Consider the following 23,806-nt stretch of genomic DNA (forward strand, 5'->3'; position numbering starts at 1 on the left):
TTTGTGTTTACTTTGCGTACATCACTTTGTTCAGTGTAAGAGTTGTCCACATGCATTTTCACTAATGTTATTTCCTCTTTCTTTTCCACCATTTTTTCAGATGTAGACGAGTGTAAGAATGCGACACTAAATAATTGTGGTGAAGGGTATGATTGTGTCAATCTTCTCGGCTCATATAAATGTGAATGCAATGGGAGAGAAAAAAGGTGCAAAATGTATTGATCCAGGTAGAGCAGCAATTAAAACAATCTTGATTTTAGCATTAAGTCCAAAATGTGAAGGATCGCAAAGCAAACGAGTGAGTATGCGATCCTTGACAACGAGTGCAAAATAAAAATCGTAGAAACGAGCTAACCATTAAGTAATTTGTTTATTTGTATAGAGATCAATTTGGCAACGACGCGTTTTTGATACACAAAAAAACAGCGACAACAAAAATAAACAAATTGTACTTCAAAACATATTTCTTACCGATTAGTTTGTTTGTTATTTTTTTCAATAGAAGTTAGATATTCCTTCCGAAATATTTGATAATATGCCGAATGTGAAAATGGATTGTCTTGAATTTGAGAATAATGTTTTAAATCACACTCCTATAAGCTATTTTGACGCTATCTTAAAAAAAATAAACAAATTGCCGCCAAAATGTACGACATTTTTAACGCGTGAAGAATATCTTATGTCCAATCAAAAGCCGTGTAAAGCATTTTTCAGCCGTGAAAAACATCGTGCGTCGAATGAAAATGCTTGAAATTGATTTATCCAGTGAAATACGATTTTTATTTCGTCATTCTGCTGTGCATAAATCTCTATACACATATAATAAACACTTATATTCGTTGGCTTTATAATATAAGTATGATATAACGAGCAATTTGATTGGCTACCGCGCGTGCATTGTGAGGCCATAATGCACGCTTCTGGCTTTTGAAATTTTTGTTGCTAAGCAACATCTTAAATAACATGTAAGGAGAATTTCATTATTGATCAAATAAATAAATTTTGTTGTTGCCCTATAATTTCTTCTTATATTATAAAAGAATTAAAAAAGCTCGTCGTGTGCCTTTATGGTGTAATAATGCACTCGGAGAAATGTTGGAAGAATACTCGAGAAGCTTGTAAAACAACTGCGCCTCGTGTTTTACAAGCTTCTCTCGTATTCTCCCAACATTCCCCCATCGTGCATTATTACACCATAAAGGCACGCGACTTGTTTTTTAATTCTTAAATAAAACATGACGAAAATATCTTTTTAATTTTTAGGAAGTATCACACGATATCGTGTTCAGTTGACAATAAAACAAAACTATATTGCGGCCCTTGGAAGTACAGCCTCTAAAGAGTTTGGAGACTTGAAAGAAAGGATAGAAAAAGCGGTTTGTTAAATAGTTTATATAATATATTTTTGCAACATTTTTAATAATGGTTTAGAAGCGAGGGAAAATACTTTTCTATCCAGACCAACTTTACAAATCAGCAGCGGACTGATTTCCAGGAAACCCTCCCACCTGGGACTTTTCCCAGTCTCTTGTTTCTCATTCTGATACAAATTCATTGCGTGCATAGAATACAGAATATGTTATGTCGCGTTATAGATTGGTTGAACTGTTTTTGCAACTCTGTTATAGAACCGTATATCTAATGCTTAAGCGAAACTTTTATTTTTTAAAATTAAATATGTGACCTTCCACGGGAAAACATACGTTAACGCTATTTCGTTCGTTCGAAAATATCGTTCGTTATCCGTTCGTTTGCCGTTCAAACGCTTGAAGCGTTCGTTGAAACGATTTTCGAGATCGTTCATCGTTCGAAATTGCCCGTTCGAACGCTTAGGAAAAAACGTTTGAAAATTGGTCCAAAAGCGTTCAACCGTTTGATTTACCGTTCGTTGAAACGTTTGCCGGAATTTCGTTCAATCGCATTGGATTTGGTTCAACATATTAGATTAAACATTTGCAATGTTACAACTTTGTAGAAGAAGCGCAGAATGTGCTACACAGAAATACTCCCAGAAACGTATTCAGTTCCTTAGTAAAAGGCTTGTAAAGGAAATAGAGAGGTTATATCGTTTTAGCCTAATCGAATGCTATTTTGTGCGCTTTATGTTATGGTTTATGCTTATAGTTGCAGACAGAAGGCTATTTATTCAGTGCATGCAATTATTCCAATAGCGTCAAATTTCACGTCGTAAGCTTTCTTTCAAAAATTCATCGTTTTTTGAATTCGGTAATGCACTAAATGGTTAGAATTTGTGCTTCACTATACTTCTGTAGCTTCCATAAGCGAAATTTCACCGCGCATCCAAACAACGTCGCAAGCCATATATTAGCGTTACGAGCCATAATATGCCTTGGCAAGGTGCTAATTATGTTGCATAATTGTCGGAAGTCTCTAAATGTATGTAAACAGACAAAACCAGATTTTAAAATGAATTGAGGGATTTTGCGTGTTACATATTAATATCGTACTTGTAAACCATGTGTATATAGCTAATTTATTTACATCTGATAAACTTATATAGCTGGGCCTCCGTACGAAGCAGCTACTGATTAAAATCTATTCAAAATTAAGGACCGCATCCTAGGACGGACATTTCAGCTTGAAATTCGTTGTCTTTAATGCAGTCTGACATAGCTACAAATTATACAACAATTGAAATACCCTAGCTAATATTTGAAGACATAAATACAGTGACATAACGCGCGTTCGGTAGGGTTACGACGAGAACTAAGAGATCCCAATTTATTGGGGGCCAGGATAGATAACGAAACATCATAGTATAAGCAAAACGTGATTTATGACAAACAGCGAATTAAGGGACCCTGCAGTACCAACTATACCTCAAGACCCCATCCTCGGCTCTGTTCGTTACGCCATGCACTGCATGAATATCATAGCAATTTAAATATGTACGCGTGCATCTAGTCTAAAACTGGAGCCGGAGCAACAAGATCCTCAGTGCCCCGCTTACAAAATCACTAGATCTAAGCCATCTGGCTCGATCGTCGCTGGCATGTTGAAAGGTGGCAATTGCATAAATATAACTTATGGCATAAATATAACTCATGCATTGTAAATATTTATTTAGACTCTTAATTCACAAAAAAATACTTCATATATATTGATATATGCACATTTCAGCACAATTCACTCTCCATGTATATTTTGGTTGTAATTTGATTTCTCTCGACTTGCTCCTCGAATCGGAAACGTGGAACGCGGAAAAGGCTCAAATCGTATAAATGATAGAGACTGTATGAAAGTAATGAACCTAAATCAATGATGTTCATTGTGTGACATTGTTTATTACAAAAAAAAAATTCCGTGTTTTGTGAGGTTGAGTTTTGCGCTATGTTTTAAAGTGCGTGCAGTCCTTCCTTGCGCACACTGGGCTGACACAAGCCCAAAGGGCAAGTTGCCAAGCTAACGTTTACAAACATTTAAGTTTGACCTTTCAGATATTTTGCTACATATATTTCGCTATATATAATTCATCAGAAAAGGAGCATTGGAATTTATCTTGCTTGGACAACATATCAGCTGTTGGGCAACAGGAAAATTTTCACTAATTTTGATTTGGGTTCCCTTGATTAGAAATTACATTCCGGATATTAAATTGCAATCATGCATGGTCATTGCACCTTGAAGCCTGCCAGCTAGAGCGACAAAATGAGCAAATTTGAAATGGCACCTATCAACTGTTTATGCGTGCATGAGCGCGCGGGTAAAGATCTTTACCAATAATTTCGCGAAGACTATCCCAAATATTTGCTGGATATTAGCATCTATATATGGAGAAGTCAAGAGCGGCGTTTTAACACGTGCATATAAAGGTATGAAACATTAGCTATGATATAAGGAAAGTCATGACTGGGCCACTTTATTAGACGCGCTTGCAATTATTTTCCTCCAAGCCTTGAAATCAGGCTTATCGATGAAATCATCAACAGAATTCGTATAACGGTTGTCTCGATACAAACTAAAGTTTTTTTCCCTTGAGTGTATTTGCTTGGCTAAACTGTAGCTCTCTATTGACCATGCATACATATATCGAAATATGACACGCATTCGAAGTAAGATTTCATATAGATGATCATGCAATTGTATATAACAAGACGTTCTCAATTGCATTTTATGTATATGTTAACGCGAGTAAAATGTATTCGGATATATTAAATGCGCACGGCAATATAACCCTTTAGATTGCTTATCATGGCCGGTGGAATCAAGTTGGGCCACGATCATCCAATCATTCCGAATAAACATGACATGAAAGGTTGCCAGACCTTCAAAATGGCTTGGCTGAGGTTAGAAAGTTGTTAGCTTGGGCCGTGGTGGTTAATACAATTTATAGGATGCATTTACTTACATTGAAACAACAATTGTTTACAAACTTTGCTGACATTTTTCATAAAAAAAGGGTAGATGCTACCTCGAAATATATATAATTATATGATATAAAAAGATTTCGCCAGACAAAATGGATTAATGCTTTCATGCATGTCTTAATTAATCTTGATTAGTTAATTTTACTGTAAGCAGGAGGCACAAATTGTGTCACAAGTAGATGTCTCGAAGATGTTGAGGATCGTTTGTTTCTTAAAATGGTGAGTATAAACTCCCCTGTGCATGCATTTGGCATTGTCGTTTCTATATGGGCGGCAGCATTGCTATATGCTTTGCAGAAAAAATTATTTGCACTCTGTGATTTAAAAACCCGGTTTCTATATGGGCCGTCTGCTATTGCTATATGCTTTAGTGAAAATACTGTGCAATCTCTTCTTGCTGCCGGGGTTGAGTATTAAGTTGTTTTGCAGGGCGGAACTGAATTCGGACCTTCGGGATTGCGGATTGCCGCGGTGGTTTGAAATGAAGATTTCGAAAATTATCCCATTAATTTACGCGTTCTATTTCTTTAGGTCACTATTGTTAGGCTCATGCAGGTAGCATAGGTATTTACACAGTTAACTATGTAAATGGTCGAATATTTGGGGGAAAATATTTCCTGATGAATATAGTGACCACCAAGAATTTAGTTAGCTAATTTAATATCACAAGTATTAATTAGCGATATAGTGGTTCATCAGTCACACATGCATATGTGATCGTATGGTCACAAAACATATCACTTATATAAAAATATGGCGGCAGAAATAGGAACATTGCAGCTTTAGCTTTGCGAAGAAAATATGGCGATGGTGCATGCAGTCGATAAAATAGATTATTATCAAATTTTAAAATATTCTTAAGGTATAATGATGCCCTTAGTTGCTACTGACAGTACTGTGTATAGGCGACATTCCGCGACAAGCTTGACCGCAGCTAGAGGCTATTGCTGCACGGAACATATTGCTGTGTGCACTAGGTAAATATCCAAGCTTATATTTTAAATATTTTATTACCGCCGCGCAATGCATTGCTAAAATTTAAATGTGGATTTTCACGTGTATAAATGGTTTGGATATTTAATGTAGTGGGCTATTTATACCAAATAAGTTTTGACAGCATGCAAGCACACGTTACTACGCTGGTTTGCATACAAACGAACTTTGCGTATGCGATATTTTGTATTAATGTCTGGTTATCATCTGTAAACAACTTGAACCTTGCGCTAATTAATTTAGTCGTTTGCGCGTCAAAGAGTATAAGCAATAGTGTACAATGGAATCTCTTGTGTTTAGTTTAACATAAAATATGTATCCAGTATATAGCTGAAACTCAACCAAACTTAGACGGTGACCAATGACATTGCCTATGATATTATTATCGAAGCCAGGCCATTTATGGCAATCTTCGTTTACTCTCGGTTTAGAGCCGTGTTAATTAAACGGATGCATGCATGATGTGTTTATATGTCCTTAAACCACCCATACATATAGTTTGTCCGTGGAGAGATTTACAAAATCTGTAACGTTGTTGCAAATAAACACGCGCTGAATATTTTGATGGGTATAGTTGCAGATGATGCATTGATTAATTTGTACTAATAACTGAAGGCTTTCTAACGATTCATAAACCCGAATTTTGATGCAAAATGCAAATGTGTATATGTATATAAAGTATAAAATAATGTGATTTAGGTAGTTTAGCTAATAAATTTAGTTAAACATTCAAATGAAGGCATAGATTATATGTACGCGCATACTTGCGCCAACACATGTTACGTGTTTGAAAATATTTCTTATTCTTTTAATTACTCAATAATATCTTGCGTCAATCATACGCGCAACAGGCGTTCAGACTAATTCGTTAAAACCGTTCATAAACATAAATCGTTCAAACGGCTTCAGATTGAACGTTTATGTATCCGTTCGTATTCTCGACTTTAAACGTTCACATTTTTAGTTGAATTCGTCAAAACGTTTTTTGGGTTCGTTGAAACGTTATGACAGATCGTTCACTACCCGTTCGTTACCGTTCGTTTTGCCGTTTCAACGAAATATCGTTAAAGGTACGTTTTCCCGTGGAAGGTCACATATGTTGAATGGGGCAGTAATTATATACCTACCACAGTGAAATTGAATTTCTGTGGAATATTCTATTGAGGTCATAAATTCTAGGTCATAAATTTCTTCGCTCTGTGGCAATATCTTTCTAGACCTTTGACGGTAAAAGACAAAACATTTAAATTTTTCTGCTCGAGGCGTTAAAGAAGTAATCATTACAAACTGTAAATTTTAGTTGAAGACAGTATTCGACAAAGCAGACAACAAAGAATATGTGAGAGTTGAAATAAACAAATTTAGGTAAGATCATGATTTAAAATCTTTAGTGCAGTGGGGAAAGTTGATTTAAGTTTTAAAATAGGGAAAATTGAAAACATGAGATGTATGTTAATGAAATGCGTATTAGATGAAATATTCCTACAGCTTTACGGAAATATTTCATTCATTCAATTAAGATCACAATGATATTCTTCAGCCATTCATTCATTCTAACTTCAAGGCGTCATTGTGTGTCAATGAGCACAATTGTAAACTTCCACAATTGTGCCTGACAATGAGCGTAATTTTGAACATTTGTATTGGCATTTTCGTACGATAACGAGGAAAGATGAGAAAACACGTGTTTTACATTCTGTATTCCGTTTTTTTTATCTACATTAGATTATCGTTTAATCATTTCATATTGAATATTTTCTACTTGGCCTAATTTTTTTTTCCTTTGTAAATTGCCCAAGCTAATTTAGTAAAAACTATGAAAAATTCCGGCTGCGCAGATTTCTCTTCATGGAAAATAGCCTTCATATAAAAAATTATCAAGGCCGATTTTTGAAAATTGAATATAGAAAATAAATGTTCAATATGAATGTTGTTTAATTTCGTCCGCTCTTTACTTACCTTCATATCACAGGCTAGTACAGTGATTCATTATTGAATATGAAGATTTAGTTATTCAGGCAAATCAGATTATATAAGAGAAGCTTTTTAAAATGTATTTATAATACGGTTCTTGTATTTTTATCTCTAGCTATATATTTGTTCCATAATAATTTCGCTTTTTCTTTCATCTCAACTCACCAGCTCTGGAAGCGTTATCGCAGATATGGACATGTTATTTAAAAAAGAAGATGAAACTGGCATCAGGGAGTTGATAGCTGCTGTACGAAATAACTCATTTGGTGATTTTGATCTGGATCGTGACGCTCTTCAAGTTGTTATAACGGGTACGGCATAAAATATCTCACCATGGATATATCAGTATTGTATGCATGAGTTGGGAACCCTAAAGTTATATTAGTTTTTTTCTTCATATTTCTAAAAATATTTCTTCATATTTCTATAAAGTGAAATTCAACTATCTATATCATTGCATGAGTGTGACCTAGAAATTTTGTTATTACTGATCAGTGAAAAAGTTATTTTAATCATTGGACAGATTTATGGTGACACACTAAAAATCAAACTCTTATTCAGGTAAAAATATTGTGATGAAAACATTATGAGAATATTGATTTTTCTCAGTCAATGACTTTAAAGAGTTTGAGTTAGCTTTTAAAATACAGCTGTTTTTAAGGTGGCTCAATACGGTTTTCAAGAATTCCATTGTTCATCACTTTGACACGTTCAAACAACGCATTTTTGTGATTTATTCTAGAGATATTCGGGTTTTTATATATTTTGATGTCTCTACTTGTGAATCGTATTAGTTTTAGTAACAGATTGTCCGTTGCTATGGTGAGATACGTGTACAAAATTCACTCCAAAATTACCAATTGCCTCGGATAGTTGGAAAAGAAGCACGGTGACCCCCAATTTTTTTTCGTCCATTATTTTACTTGGAAGAAAAACTAAAAATTGGCAAAATATAAAAAAATTCTATAATGCCACATTTTTGAAAAATGTAAAAATGACATTTTTTTCGATAATTTTTTTTGGCGATTATAGAATTTTTTTATATTTTGCTAGTTGTTAGTTTTTCTTCCAAGTAAAATGATGCACGAAAAAAAATTGGGGGTCACCGTGCTTGTCTGAGGCAATTGGCCATTTTGGAGTGAATTTTGTACACGTGTGTCGCCATAGCAACGGACTATTAGTTACTAAAACTAATACGATTCAAAAGTAGAAACATCAAAATATATAAAACCCCCAATATCTCCAGAATAAATAAAAAAGATGCGTTGTTTGAACATGTCAAAGTGATGAACGATGGAATTTTTGAAAACTGTTTCGAGCCACCTTTGTTTCAGCTTATATAATATTTTTAGTGTGAACTTATACCAACTTCTTGTGGCAATCAAAAGAGTAAAAAGAAAGTGTATCGGATTTGATATGAATGTCCCCCACCCCCTGACAAACTCTTGAACACTGTCGTGCGTCAAATTATAGTTAAAATCTATCTACATGGTGTTTTCGTCTCATTCTGTTTTTTGATCGTTTATAGGTGCATGTCCACCATATGGTCCTGACATCTGCCCCGGAAATTCAACATGTGCAACGTTGACTGAGAGTACAATAAAATGCCCTTGCATTAAAGATTTTTACTTTGACGGTGTTAAATGCATAAGTAATTAATATATTAATTTAATATAACTAAGTATTTGTCTAATACTCTAGCTACGTGTTTTTATAAATCGGCCGTTTCAAATTCGTGTAGCAACCGAACAAACGGAAGAATTTATCAAAAGGCAAACACCTTTGCATGAAACATTTACAGAACACATCTTTTTGCCAAACGCCTTTGTGCAACACATGCAGCAGCTTTTTATAATGATAACACATCTTTCCATAACTGATATTCTTTTATGACAAACCTTCTACGCATTTCTTAAAAATGCAATCATTAACCGTCGTTTTCTAAAAAACCATGCAGGTCTGATATTTCTTTGTAAAAAAGTGTGATTAACTTTGCCATATCATCTTTAAGCATATCTCAAGGAATTCGGACTAATCTGATTGGCAAATAGCCATTTGTGCAATCGTGATGTCCATATTTATTTCTTAATATTCTGAATCGTAAATAATTGAAACACATAATAATTAACGTTGGATTATTTCCACTTTAGGAAACGTCGTTGTAAAAGCTGCAATAGTCTTAGAAAGGAAGTTTACCCCATCGTTAAAGAACGAAAACTCAGAAGAATATATAGAGTTGAAAGAGAATATTACGAATAAGGTAAATCTGAATTCTCTTTACGGAAGTCGTATTTTCCTGTGCAAAAATTCTTTTTTTGTTAGACTTTTGTGATATCACAAACCTACCGCATAATAACCTTTTCGATTAGCCATAATTTAGTTGGGCGTAGCTACCAGTTGTAAATGTTTATAAATTGGTCTTTAATGCTTATGAACTTCTTATACTATAAAAGTATCGTTAGATAAATCGCTACTACAAGTTCGATGTTTTTCTACCTCGTGTTCGTTACTAAGCAACTAACATTGTTCTTGACTTCACGTGACAACTAGTCACGTGAGCATAACTATAAATAATGTCAACATTGCATCCCTCCTATGCTTTACATATGAACTCTACTAACTATAACAAAATATTAACATAATGTTTAAACTGTATCTTATCTGTCTTAGTCCAGGTCAAAACAGTCAATCATAAATGTTATTCCCATATCTGTTGATCCGTCGTCTTTCTCTTGCTGGATATCTCGGACAATCATCTTGCCTGGGACCAATTTCTTGTCTTGGACGATTATTCTGTCGCAATCGATTGTGCTGTTCATTCTCTACGCGAACATCTTCGTCTGAGAAATAATTTTCTTCATCAAGGTTATCTGTTGAATTCAGTGGTATTCCATGTTTTGGGTGAAACTTTTTAAAGAAGGAAATGTTCCGCGTTATATATTTCCCATTCCTCACTGCGGTGATCCTGTTGCCACGGCGATTTGTAACTTCATATGGTGTTGGATCATATTTTGTGGACATTTTGTTTGACTTAGATTGTTGCACCAAAACTAAATCTCTTTTTTTGATGTCAGCACGTTTCACTCTTCGTGTTGAATCAGCATAGTCCTTTTGTTTATTTTTCAACCTTTCATCTCTCTCTTTCAGCTCTTGATGAATTGGGGACTGGTTATCAAACAACACATGTGGTAATTTTGTTTGAAGCTGACGGTTGTATAGCAACTCTGCCGGTGATTTGCCAGTCGTGGCATGTGGGGTAGCTCTGTAGTTAAGCAAGAATTTGAACATTTCACGCTTCCAATCTTTGTTTTCATGATATGCGGATTTTACAGCTTTCACAAGTGGTTTCATGAAGTTTTCAGCTTGTCCATTTCCTTCAGGCCATAATGGTGAGCTTGGTTTATGTGTAATGCCAAGTTCTTTGAGGTGCACACTAAACTCATGGCTCTGAAATGGTGGGCCATTATCACTCTTTAGCACCTTTGGGATACCATGTGTGGCAAAAATTCGTTCAAGTTTCAATATTATGGATTTGGCAGAGGTCGAGCTTACAATTTCCACCTCCGGGAAACGTGATCGAATATTGATTAACATCAATGATTACTAACAGATAGGAACCACCAATGGTCCACAAAAGTCAATATTCACTGTGTGCCAGGGTTCGGGTGGTAGCGTTGTCATACGTAATGGTTCTTGGTGACTGTTTGGTCCATTTGCTTGACATAATAAACAAGTATCCATTGTATGTTTAGCTAGTTGGTCTATACCCGGATACCAAACCTTTTCTCGTAATAGCTGTTTGGTTTTGACAAGCCCTTGGTGGCCTTCATGGGCAATATGAATAGCCTTTAGTCTAAGGCCTGTATTCAAAAAGCTCACTCACACTCACACCTGAGTCAGACTGTAGTGAGGTTGACTCAAGTATGGTTGAAATGTGAGTGAGGGTGGAGTATGAGTGCAACGTTACACTGCGTGAGTGTGCGCTCATCCATTGGAAAATCGTGTCGATTTGTATTCATAAAGCGCACTCGAGTATGACTTATCCAAGTAGAACTGTACAATGACAATCAGGATAATACAGCTATTTATACATCGGTACAGCAACGAGGAAATAAAATATAACGTTTATATAATCCCACGAGGCCTCTGATTTGTTAATTAAACCCATTCAATCTAACTATAGCTCGTGTTGTACATGTGACGAATGTCTGTGACCTCCGTAATTTAAATAGCTGACTATTGGTGTATAGGCACACACAATTTAGTGAGAACCAGGCAGTACAAGATGTCGCAACCTAGGCAGTTTTACTCAGAATTAGAAAAGACTCTGTTAATAGAACTAGTTGGAAAACACAAAGATGTTATCGAAAATAAGAAGAACGATTATAAGACAATTACACAAAAAACCCTCGCGTGGGAAGAGTTAGCACAAGAATTTAATTCCCAATCTGGTGTTACGAAAAGAGATTCGAAGCAGTTAAAGAAATGCTGGGAAAATGTGAAGGCCCGTGCCAAGAAGAATCTTGCGAAGGAGAAGAGACGTGCAAAATTGACGGGTGGTGGTCCATCGTGTGTGCAACAAGAAGACGAGGATGCGGCCGTAGCCGCTATTATTCCCAATCAAATAGACAGCCTTAGCAACCCGTTTGACGACGATAATTACATCTCCAAAAATCTAATTTGACAACATTCAGCATATCGACAGGAGGAAAACAAATGTATTGGTTCTTTAAACCGGCAATTGCAACCGATACACGTTTGATGATTCTACTTGCTGATGGCTGCGAAATGCCACACAGGTCGCCGCAAGCTACTTGGAACGTTCCCGTAGCATAAAATCGAAGAGTCAACAAAAGTTGTATATCGGCTGGAATAGGTCTTCCTCTCTCATTAGGTGCATATAACTTGTCTCTGATTAGGTCAAGGAGTGCACGAAATCCATCCTTTGTTAACCTGAATCGGGACCGAAATTGATCATTATCATAGTTGTCATACTCAAAATGATATAATTTCCTCCTATTTAAGTCGTTTCGTGGGATATTGTTCACTAATTCTAACCTTCGTAGCCATCGATCCGCCATATTGTTATACGTTTGTTCGCTGGAGTGTGTCTGAAGGGAGGTATACCCTTCACTAACACTCCACTCAAAAATAGTACTTCCCTTAAGGGTGAGCATTGTCTTTGAATGCTTGGAGTGTGAGTGTAGTCTTCTACCGGACAAGTGTGAGTTGACACCTGATAAGTGCTCACTCGTCCTTACTAAGGTTGAGTAGCAACTCATTGAGTGTGAGTGTGAGTGAGCTTTTTGAATACAGGCCTAAGGCTTTCGGGAAGGACAATTCGCGAACCTCGTAATATGACTCCATCCTGTTCATTGAGTGTAAGTTCTGTTTTAATTTTCTTGCACACTTTCAAATCCGAGACTTTTATGTTGGGATTGGATTGCACATCCAGTGAGTTGATTAAATGCCACTGACCTGTTGATACGAGGGTACCCAGGAACTGTAATGTTGGATCAGCCAAAGTGGCTTGCTGTATTTCAGGCAGTGTCATTGCTCTTGGAACAGCATGTTGGGTTAGGAAGCAAACATAGTTGTCTGCCATTGTTTGAAAATGTCTGTCATCAGTGGTGTCATTGACAGGTAAATGTCGTGATAGAAAGTCTGATGGATTGTCAAGTCCCTTGGTGTAACTTACGTTAAAATCATAATCCTGTAATCGTAGATTCCATCTTTCAATTCTAGCCGGGGGTCGTGAATTTGGGTTGTTCAAGATCAACTCGACTGGTTTGCAATCAGTTAGCAGAGTGAAATGTCCTCCGTATAAATAAATATGTAAACGTTCAATCGCCCACACAATTGCAAGAGCTTCTCGCTCCGTTTGGCTATATCGTCTTTCGACGTCTGATAAGGACCGACTGATGTATGCGACAACATTTCTTTGTTCTGATCCGGAAGCTTTCTGCATCAGAATCGCTGATAGACCCACAGGTGATGCATCTGTAATGAGTTCTGTGTCTTTAGTTTGATCGAAATATGCCATGACTGTTGCGCTTGTAAGAGCAGCTTTCACTGGAATGAATGCCTGCTCATGTCTTGATGTCCAACAGAAAGGTATATTCTTTCGTGTTAGTTCCCGTAAAGGTTCTGTGAGCTCACTGATATTTGAAATGAATTTGGCACAATATGTTGCCATACCAAGAAAACTTCGAACAGCTTTGGCCTTTTTTTTGAGGTGGGCAGTCATGAATGGCTGAGACCTTGGCTGGATCTGGTGACATTCCTTCACCCGAGAAGACAAAACCAAAATGTGAGCTGTGCTTGACTGAACTCGCATTTGTCCTGGTTTAAGGTGAGTCCAATGAGTGAAAACCGCTCAAATATGTCATGAAGGGCTTTGTCATGCTCTGCTTGTGTTGTGCCAAAGATGATTATGTCATCACTATTGCTAATGGCATTCGGTATGTCTCGGATCTGTTCGCTAATGACGTGTTGAAAAATCTCACTTGCCGAATTGGTACCAAAATTCAACCTCTTATAGCGGTAAAGCCCTTTGTGTGTTGTAAAGGTTATGTGTCGACTTTCCTCTGCGAGCGATAACTGATGGTATCCTGAACGAAGATCAAGCTTTGTGAACACGGTGGCACCATTTAGCTTGTGAATTAAATCATCCACAGTTGGAGTTGGATGTCGTTCGCGCTGAATCGCTTCATTAGCTTTACGCATGTCAATACACAGTCTGACATCGCCATCTTTCTTTGGAATAACCACCAATGGGCTGACCCAATGAGTTGCTTCTGATGTTTTTTCAATAATTCCATCACTTTCTAGTTTGTCAAGTGCATCTGAGACCTTTTTCCGCATGTGGAAAGGAATACGGCGGGGGTTCTGTGCCACTGGAGGAACAGTATCATTAATGTGTAATTTAACTTCAAAATCTTTAAGGGTTCCAATTCCATTGAATATATGGGCATACTCTTTCAACAATTGGTCATGGGTGGACTGTCCAGATTTTACATTGTTGATCTTTAGCATAATTAGACCCAAAGCAGATGCCGTTTGATAGCTGAGCAAACAACCAAAATTTCCTTTGATAACATGAACTCGTGTGGTTGTTGTGCCTGTCGCGAATTTCAAGGTGGCATGAAATTGTCCCATAACAGGCAACTGGTGGGTGGCACCGTAGGCAAAAACACGTGTCTTGGAATGGCGTAGGGATAAGGGTCTCTGTTTCTGTAATATGTTGAAAGCAAGTTCATCGATGATGTTGATGGAGGCACCAGTGTCGATAACCATGTTAATAGGTGTGTTGTTGACCAAAATTTGGACCCGAGGTGTTGTTTTGTCTCTACATGATGGTTTTAGCGTGAAAAATTCATCCTCGCTGCTACTTTCATTGCTGGAGGGTTGGCGAGAAATCTTTTGGATTTTTTTTTGGTATTTTTTTGAAGAGTTTTGGTTTTCTCGTTGACTTATACGAGGCTTGCGGGCACTACGACAGACTTTCGCAAAATGATTGGTTTTCCCAAAGTTCAAACAAGATTTTCCCTTTGCTGGACAAATATTGTTGTTATGGGGCCAGAGCCCCCCACAATTTCGACACTGTGATGAAGTGCGAAAAGCTTGACGATGAAACGATGTTGGTTGTTGATCATGATTACTTTGGTTGGCTGTCCCTTGAGGGCGCACGGCTTCAGCTACTTCGTCAGAAATATGTGTTGATTCCAGTGCGTTTTCAATGCCGGCTGCTTGTGATTCACTAAGTTCGAAAGCTCTGCCTTTAGCGAGAATCTTGGCTAAGGTAACCTCTGAATCGAGAAGGGCATAGCGTCGTAAACGTTTCGATGAACAGTTTTGAATTATGGCCGATTTCACTTCTTTATCAATATTTGCAAAGTCACAGTTTGTTGCCATTTTCCTAAGACGAGTTGAAAATTGATCTATGGTTTCATGGGACTGTTGTTTGGCTTCACGAAACTTAAAGATTTCAAAATCGAGGTGTTTTTGAGGTGAAAAATACGTATCAAGGGCAGCGATGGCGGAATCATAATCGTCATCTTCGCCGATTTCAGCGAGGGTGTCAAAAATATCCTGAGTCTCTTGGCCAGTTTGGTATAGCAAGAGAGCTCGCTTTTGTTTCTTCTCCGTAACATTTAGAGCCACAAAATATGTTTCGAATCGTCGTTTCCACGTTTTCCATCGTTGGCTGAGAGAACTTGGATCTGCCAAGGGATCAAATGGCGCCATTGGGGTTAAATCGATTCGGCCACTTGCCATGACTTTCTGACTTTATTCGTCGATTATAGGTTTCAAAATCGTTGTTATTTATAAACGATATCTGCTTTTGTTTACCTCGTCGCCAATGTAATGTTTATAAATTGGTCTTTAATGCTTATGAACTTCTTATACTATAAAAGTATCGTTAGATAAATCGCTACTACAAGTTCCATGTTTTTCTACCTCGTGTTCGTTACTAAGCAACTAACATTGTTCTCGACTTCACGTGACAACTAGTCACGTGAGCATAACTATAAAATTAATAATGTCAACATTGCACCAGTAACCACATTTTCATGCGAAATTTTTGATGAATACACTTACGCCTCTATATTCTAAAAGCTCACTCACACTCAAACTCAGTGAGTGAGAGATCTTGTTCTTCTTATATCTTTCCATTGCTGTATTTTCAGTCAAACAAAGCTTGATATTTAATGTTTTACCTTAAATCTATTCTTTGAATAAGAAAAAACTTTCTCATTGATCGGTAATAACAAAATTTCTATGTCACACTCAAAGAGTGTGAGTGTGAATGTCAGTGAGCTTTTTGAATACAGGCGTTATATATAATATTAGAATAAACCATGGTAGTACAGTAAACGACAGTTATTATAATATATATGGCTTGGAGACAAGATGGAAGTACAATACAACTCATGTTATCTATGTTATTGTCCTGGGACCGGTTGTATCAAGCCCGTTTAGCTTAAACGGTGGATAAGTCAAAATTAAATAGCACTCTTACATCTCTCTTGAATGAGTCAACTTGAATATGCGCTGAATATGTAGTTGTAAAAAGTATATTTTATTAAGGTAAAAAACATTTAGTTTGCTTGTTGAATAAAACGGCAGACTTGCTTTCTATTTTGAACTTATCCACCGTTCAAACTAAACGGGCTTGATGCAACCGGCCCCAGGTTTCTTGAAAATGGTCCCTTATCCCGTCACATGTCTATATTGTATTTTTGCGCAACTAACCAATAGCAATGGCTTGGCTTAACTCCTCAACCGTAACTTGAACAACATGTTAATTCAGACCTTACTGTTGTTTATTTGTTCAAAATACAATAGACACGTGACGAAAAAGGAACAATTTTTTGCATAAATGTTCGCCGACATAGTTAATGAGTTCTATTGTACTTTTACGCAGTCTCTAAACAATGTATATTCTATTAACTGCGAGTAAACATACTACAGTATTGAACAATTATCTAAAATCTTAACCGGGTGTTACCCGTCGTTGTAGGGTATAACCACCAGGATTAGAAGATTATATTTTACCTTAATTGCATGTTATTGCAAACAAACAAACAAAATCGAACGTCATTCAATAGAATGGAATGGAACGTCAACAATCACTTACTAAAAAACAAGAAGTCTTTTAAACTGGAAATGCCGAGTAGAGAAATCGAATGGCAGGGGGACAAAAATAAAATGCTAGACCAGACATGCAATGTCATTTGGCAACGCGTAAAGAAAGTATAAAATATATTTCGCAAGTCTAATTATGTTAACTGCTTTTTTATATTGTTTTATTATTATTTCTTTTATTGCACCGAAACTATCGTTTCCTAGGATAGATCAGATCTTTATTAAGGTTTAGTATTTTGATTGACATTTAGCTTGTGACAAAAATTTTAGTCGAGGGGAGGTGGTATTGCACCACATAATAATACCATGCAATGATCTGTTTTGTTAGCTAACGGAGACTTTTAAAGATACCCAAAACTTTGAACGCGTGGAAGTGACGGGATTCAGGTAAAGTACCGTGTTTATTTGTGAAAAAAAAGAATGTCCGCAACCCTGATTAAACATGAGAAAAACAACGTTATCTGACCCGCCCAAGCACTAGGCTGTAGCTATCCTATTTACTTTTTATAACAGTAAAGCAAGTGCCATATAATTTTCATTGCAATGACGTTGACGAAATGTTTCAATTTTGAAAAAAAATGAATTCAATTGTGACAAAATGAATGGATTATAAAAAATTTGACTGAAATAATTAACTTGTAAAAAGTCCAGGACCGCCTTGTGACTTTAAAATCATTGAAATATAAACAAGGTTAGAATAAGATAAAGAAAAATTTAGTATTTCAAAACAGGGTTTAAATCTATGGCATTCGAAATTTTTAACCTTATACTCTAATCCTAAAATTTTTATACTCATGCATGTCAGTGTCGATGGAGTGCTCTCTTGATCTATAAGTTATTACGTGTTTGAGATTTTCACTCGTGTTTTTTTTCATACTTTAACGTAGGAACGGATCTCTCGTAGTAGGGGAATTGTATACTATTTTCGGAAATTCCCTTTTTGTTCCCTAAATCAAAAGTTAGTCTACTATGGAAAAGGGCAATGAGAGAGTGAGATTAAAAAAAAATGAGGAATAAGACCTTCGGGGCGACAACTGCACGGAATAACTTAGTTCGTAGTTGGAATCATCTATTTCTTATTAAATCAAACAAATGTATTTCGAGGTCTTCCTTTTTCTGCATTCTTTACAGAACCACCCCCTCCACCAAAGAGCCTTAATCATTCCAAGGTCACCGAGAACAGAATTGACATTCGTTGGGAAAAACCTGCAGCAAACGACTTTTTTGAAATATTTGGTTACATAGTAAGCCACAAAGAAAAGTCTCAATTAAAATACAAGACGCAGGATATGACATCGGGTACATTTAATGTTATATTAAGTAAATTGAAAAGTGAACATTTTACGACATCACAGTCCATGGATATAATAGTGAGGGCAGTGGAGACAAAATAGAAATTTCAGTAAAGACAAAAGAAGAGGATTCGGGTAAGTATCATTGCTTATATATAGTGTTGCCGAGTCATTTTCAAATCCAAAACTCTCGGGGCAACAGATTTTGGATAGTCGTCTTTCCCATCACCATATACAGTTTATGCTTAACTTAGTGGCCCTATTTTTAATATAAGGCTATGTTGTAATCATGATAGGCATGTTCTTTGCATTAAAACTCACGTTAAAGATGCAATCTCGTATGGATCACTCACACCCTCACTCATTGAGTGTGACCTAAAAATTTTGTTATTACTGAGCAGTGAAAAAGTTATTTTTAATCAGTGGACAGATTAATAGAGAAACTTAAACACTGAAAAGCAAACTCTTATAAAGGTAGAAATATCGTCATTAAAAAGTGATGAAAAATGAGAAAATTAATCTTTGTCACTGAATGGGTTTAATGAGTTTAAGTTTGCTTTTAATTTAGAATAAAGGGCTGGTTAATCAAGCCTGTTTAGCTTAAACGGTAGTTAAGTTCAAAATTGAAAGTACGTCTATCGTTTTATAGAAAAAGTATACAAAATGTATGTAGCCTTAGTACAAAGATACTGTTTGCAACTACATATTTAGTGCATAATATTCAAGTTGGCTGTTTCAAGAGAGATGTAGGGGGTGTCATTTAATTTTGACTTATCTGCCGTTTAAGCTAAACGAGCTTGATAAAACCGACCCCAGGAGTTTGTCTTATTATCAGTGGCGTAACCAGCCTGACGATTTAGTCATGATATGCAAACTTTTCGTTATTATCATTCTTCATTTCTTTAAAAATTAATTGTTTTCATAATCAATGAGAACCAAAATATTAGCATAGCACGACTAAATTTTCGGGCTGGCTGTATAGCTGTTTTTTAACGTTGAGAACACATGCATATTGAGGTATAAAGTGTCAATAAACTCTGGCTTTGAGATACCTATAGTAATTTGTTTTAGCATATATAATATACTATACCATCTTCTTGTGTCAAACAAAAGAGTAAAAAGAAAGTGCATCGGATTTTGACATAAATGTCTCCCACCCCCTGACACACCCTCAAATACTGTTGTGCGTCTATAATTATAGTTAAAATCTATCTGCATGGTATTTTCGTCTCATTCTGTTTTTTGATCGTTTATAGGTGCATGTCCACCAAATGGTCCGGACATATGCCCCGGAAATTCAACATGTGTAACGTTGACCGAGGGTACAATAAAATGCCCTTGCAATAAAGACTTTTACTTTGACGGTGTTAAATGCATAAGTAATTAATAAATTAATTTAATATAACTCAATATTTGTCTAATACTCTACATATACGCGTTTTTAAATCAGCCGTATGGAATTTGTGTAGCAACAACACATGGCCATGGCGCCATGCTGTTAGAATTTATCAAAAGGGAAAATGGCGGCGAATACGCGTACACTTTTTTTTAGAAAAACCTTTGAATGAAATATTTACAGAACAAACCTTTTTGCCAAACGCGTTTACACATTAACGCAGTGGCTTTATAATGATAAAATTCTTAAAAACACAATCATAGAACCGTCCTTTTCGAGTAAACCATGTTTGATATTTCTTTGGAAAAAAGTGTGCTTGACTTTGCCATATAATCTTTAAACATGCATATCTGAAGTAATTGGGACAGATCTAATTGGCAAATAGCCATTTGTGAGATGGTGATGTTTATTTTTATTCCCTAATATTTCTAAATGGCAAATATTTGAAGCACTTAATAATTAACGCTTGATTATTTCCACTTTAGAAAACGACGTTGTAAAAGTTGAAATAATCTTAGAAAGGGAGTTTACCCCAGCGTTGAAGAACGAAAGCTCAGAAGAATATATAGAGTTGAAAGAGAATATTACGAATAAGGTAAATTTGAATTCTCTTTACGGAAGGTGCATTTTCCTATGCAAAAATGATTTTTTCGCAAAACGTTTTGTGATATCACTTATACGCCTCTATATATTCTAAAAGCTCACTTGCACTCTCAATTAACCCATTGAGTTGGGAGATCTTATTATTATTCTTATAACTTTCCATGCATATATGGCGGTACTTCCAGTCTTCAATTTACCTTAAATCTATACATTCACTAAGAAAAAACTTTCTCATTGATCAGTGATAACAAAATTTCTATATCACACTCAAAGAGTGTGAGTGAGCTTTTTGAATACAGGCGTTATCATTAGAATAAACCATGGTAGTAAAGTAAATATACTACAGTATTGAACAATGATCTAAAATCTTTTCCTCGTGTTGCGGCAGGAGACGTCGTTCTGGTGCATAACCGGGATTATAGGACTATATTTACCCTTATTGCAAACGAACAAACAAAATTGAACGTCATTCTTTTGAATGGAATGGAAACTCAAGAATCAGCTACTTATCATTTTACAATTTGAAACATTTTATCCTTTTCTATACAAAGTAAAAAGCGAGGGACTTTTTAGACTGGAAATGCCGAAAAGAGAAATCGAATGGCAGGGTGACAAAAATAGCTAAAATGCTAGACAAGGCAAGCAAATTTATTTGGCAACGCCTAGAGCAAGTACATTAAATCGAGAAATAAAACACATTTTGCAAACCTTGCTGTCATGTCAACTTCTAATTAATTTTGTTTAATACACCAAAGCTATCGTTTCCTAGGATAGATCAGATCTTTTTTGCGGTTTAGTATTTTTAACGACATTTAGCTTGTGACAAAAATTTTAGTGGAGGGGAGGTGGTATTGCACCACATAATAATACCGTGCAATGATCTGTTTTGTTAGCTAACGGAGACATTTAAAGATACCCCAAACTTTGAACGTGCGGAAGTCACGGGATTCAGGTAGAGTACCGTATTTATTTGTTAAAAAGAAAAGAATGTGCGCAACCCTTATTAAACATATATAAATATATAAATATGAAAAAGGGTGCGCAGTCATGTGAAAAAAAAACGTTATCTCGTACCCGGCCAAGCACTAGGCTGCAGGCTATCGTATTTTACCTTTTATAACAGTAAAATCAGTGCCATACAATTTTCATTGCAATCACGTTGACAAAATGTTTCAATTTTGAAAAAAAATGAATTCAATTGTGACAAAATGAATGGATCATATGAAATTTGACTGAAATAATTAACTTGTAAAAATGGACTTTTTAACCGCCTTGCAGCTTTAAAATCATGAAAATATAAACAAGGTTAGAATGAAATAAAATTTAGTATTTGAAAACAGGGTTTAAATATATGGCATTCGAGGCTTTTAACCTGACTATATAATCCTGAAATTTTTAAATTCATGCATGTCAGTGCCGATGGAGTGCTCACTTGATCTATAAGTTATTACGTCTTTGAGATTTTTACTCGTGTTTTTTTTCATACTTTAACGTAGGAACGGATCTCTCGTAGTAGAATTTAGGGTTATTTACCGGAGAGATCTAGATACTAATAAGAAAGTTGTCGTTGGCGAAACATTGAGAGAGAAAATTCTTAAGAACAAAAAACTCGGAGAGTACAAAGTTAAAGGCGATATATTTATAAAAGGTAAATTTAAGGACGTTGTTAATATCTATGTACTTTATTACATTTGCTGAAAGTAAAGAGATCTTGAAGCAGTTAGTTTTTATACACTTTTGTGTGACGGCGGAAGTGTGTAACTATTTCAGTTACAAACGTTCATCCGTAATACAAATGCATACAAAATTTGCCAAATTCGTTAAACTTCGAAATTTTACTAAGTTTGTTGTACTAATTTCGGAAATTCCCTTTTTGTTCCCTAAATCAAAAGTTGGTCTATTATGGAAAAGGTTAGTCAGAGAGTAAGATTTAAAAAAAAGAGAAATAAGACCTTCGATCGAAATGACAACTGCACGGAATAACTTAGTTCATAGTTGGAATCATCTATTTCTTATTAAATCAAACAAATGTATTTCGAGGTCTTCTTTTTTCTGCATTCTTTACAGAACCACCCCCTCCACCAAAGAGCCTTAATCATTCCAAGGTCACCAAGAACAGAATTGACATTCGTTGGGAAAAACCTACAGCGAACGACTTTTTCAAAATATTTGGTTACATAGTAAGCCACAAAGAAAAGTCTCAATTAGAATACAAGACGCAGAATATGACATCGGGTACATTTAATGTTATACTAAGTAAATTGAAAAGTAATACATTTTACGACATCAAAGTCCATGGATATAATAAAGAAGGCAGTGGAGACAAAATAAAAATTTCAGTAAAGACAAAGGAAGAGGATTCGTGTAAGTATCGTTGCTTATATATAGTGTTGCCGAGTCATTTTCAAATCCGAAACTCTCAGGGCAAGCGATTGTAGATAGTCGTTTTTCCCCTCACCAAATACAGTTTATGCTTAACTGTGTTGTGGAAATTACTGAGTGCAAGGGATTTTTGCAAGGGCGCCCTAGCCACGTAGACAGAGGGGGACTGCATGAGTTAGCTCCCCACTGTCCTCTGCTGACGGGATTAAGGTCTTTGCTACTTTATAATTTATAATCATATTGCCATACCATAGTACGTTCACTGAGTGCCCTAATTTTAATATGAGGCTATGTTGTAATCGTGATGGGCGTGCTCTTTGCATTAAAACTCACGTTAAAGATATCTTCTCGCATGGATCTGCAAATTTGTTCATGTTTACATTACATTTAAGCTTCCTCTCCATTCTGTTACAATCGTAAAATGGATGTATAAAATTTTCTGACGCAATGTTCTCGCCGCTCTTAATTCCCCTTGCGGTTCCCCTAGATGTTAGATTGAATAACAAATGCATTCGAACTTCTGTATTATAGCCAATGCTGTGGTGGTTATTATCATTGTTATTATCGTGGTTGTGCTTCTTATCATCGTCGGCATTTTAGTTTTCTACAAAATGAGAAAAAGCACAAGACAAAGGGTAATAAAAATTATATAGAAATTAAGATATCCTAGTTTCGGTCTACGAGTACAGGTAACTTAATTTTTCTCAATGAATTTCCATCGATGATTGTGAATATCGTAAGTTTGAAACACAAAATCACATTGGTTTAGCTTTTAAGAAATCCATTGACACAAACTCTAATTGGACAAAATTTAGTCAGTGTAAAGCTTTTAAGTAAATTTGGCCAACTTGTTCAAAGAGTTTTTCCATTTTACATTTGGAATTTCATTTCGTTTTAGCATCGGGAGGAACCAATGCGTATGGGTGAAATGGGTGAGCCTAAAGAATTTTACAATCATGGACAAAAGGAAGATGAAATGTCCAGAGGAGATAACCCACAGAGTTAAAATGAAGACAATATTGAAAATGAAAAAAATTGTGTTATAGAGGAATGGTGATAGTTATTAACTTCGCTTGAAGACTGGAATATAAACTAGTGCACATATCAGTAAACTTATTTCATTGTAGTTA

General features: G+C 35.9%; 1 protein-coding gene across 1 annotated transcript; it reads left to right on the forward strand.

Annotated features, from left to right (window-relative positions):
• Positions 1–203: 203 nt before the first annotated feature.
• On the forward strand, positions 204–23,806 carry LOC114536787 (titin-like). The gene is made up of 11 exons (XM_028558132.1): positions 204–227; positions 1,264–1,376; positions 6,682–6,746; positions 7,524–7,666; positions 8,884–9,006; positions 9,506–9,615; positions 17,332–17,390; positions 21,791–21,942; positions 22,362–22,658; positions 23,208–23,311; positions 23,575–23,806. The coding sequence occupies exons 4-11, from the start codon at positions 7,546–7,548 to the stop codon at positions 23,680–23,682; spliced, it is 1,074 nt and encodes a 357-aa protein (XP_028413933.1). The 5' UTR covers positions 204–227; positions 1,264–1,376; positions 6,682–6,746; positions 7,524–7,545; the 3' UTR covers positions 23,683–23,806.

The sequence above is a fragment of the Dendronephthya gigantea genome, unplaced genomic scaffold, assembly GCF_004324835.1.
Source record: "Dendronephthya gigantea isolate DGI-Jeju-01 unplaced genomic scaffold, DenGig_1.0 000147F, whole genome shotgun sequence".
Lineage (NCBI taxonomy): Eukaryota > Metazoa > Cnidaria > Anthozoa > Malacalcyonacea > Nephtheidae > Dendronephthya > Dendronephthya gigantea.

What these genes read in the sequence shown, in the direction of transcription:
- LOC114536787 (XM_028558132.1), top strand. Translation starts at nt 7,546, where the DNA reads ATGGACATGTTATTTAAAAAAGAAGATGAAACTGGCATCAGGGAGTTG. An exon ending in TGACGGTGTTAAATGCATAA is followed by an intron (nt 9,007 to 9,505) that starts GTAATTAATATA and finishes TTTCCACTTTAG; the next exon opens with GAAACGTCGTTGTAAAAGCT. An exon ending in GTGGAAGTGACGGGATTCAG is followed by an intron (nt 17,391 to 21,790) that starts GTAAAGTACCGT and finishes ACTTTAACGTAG; the next exon opens with GAACGGATCTCTCGTAGTAG.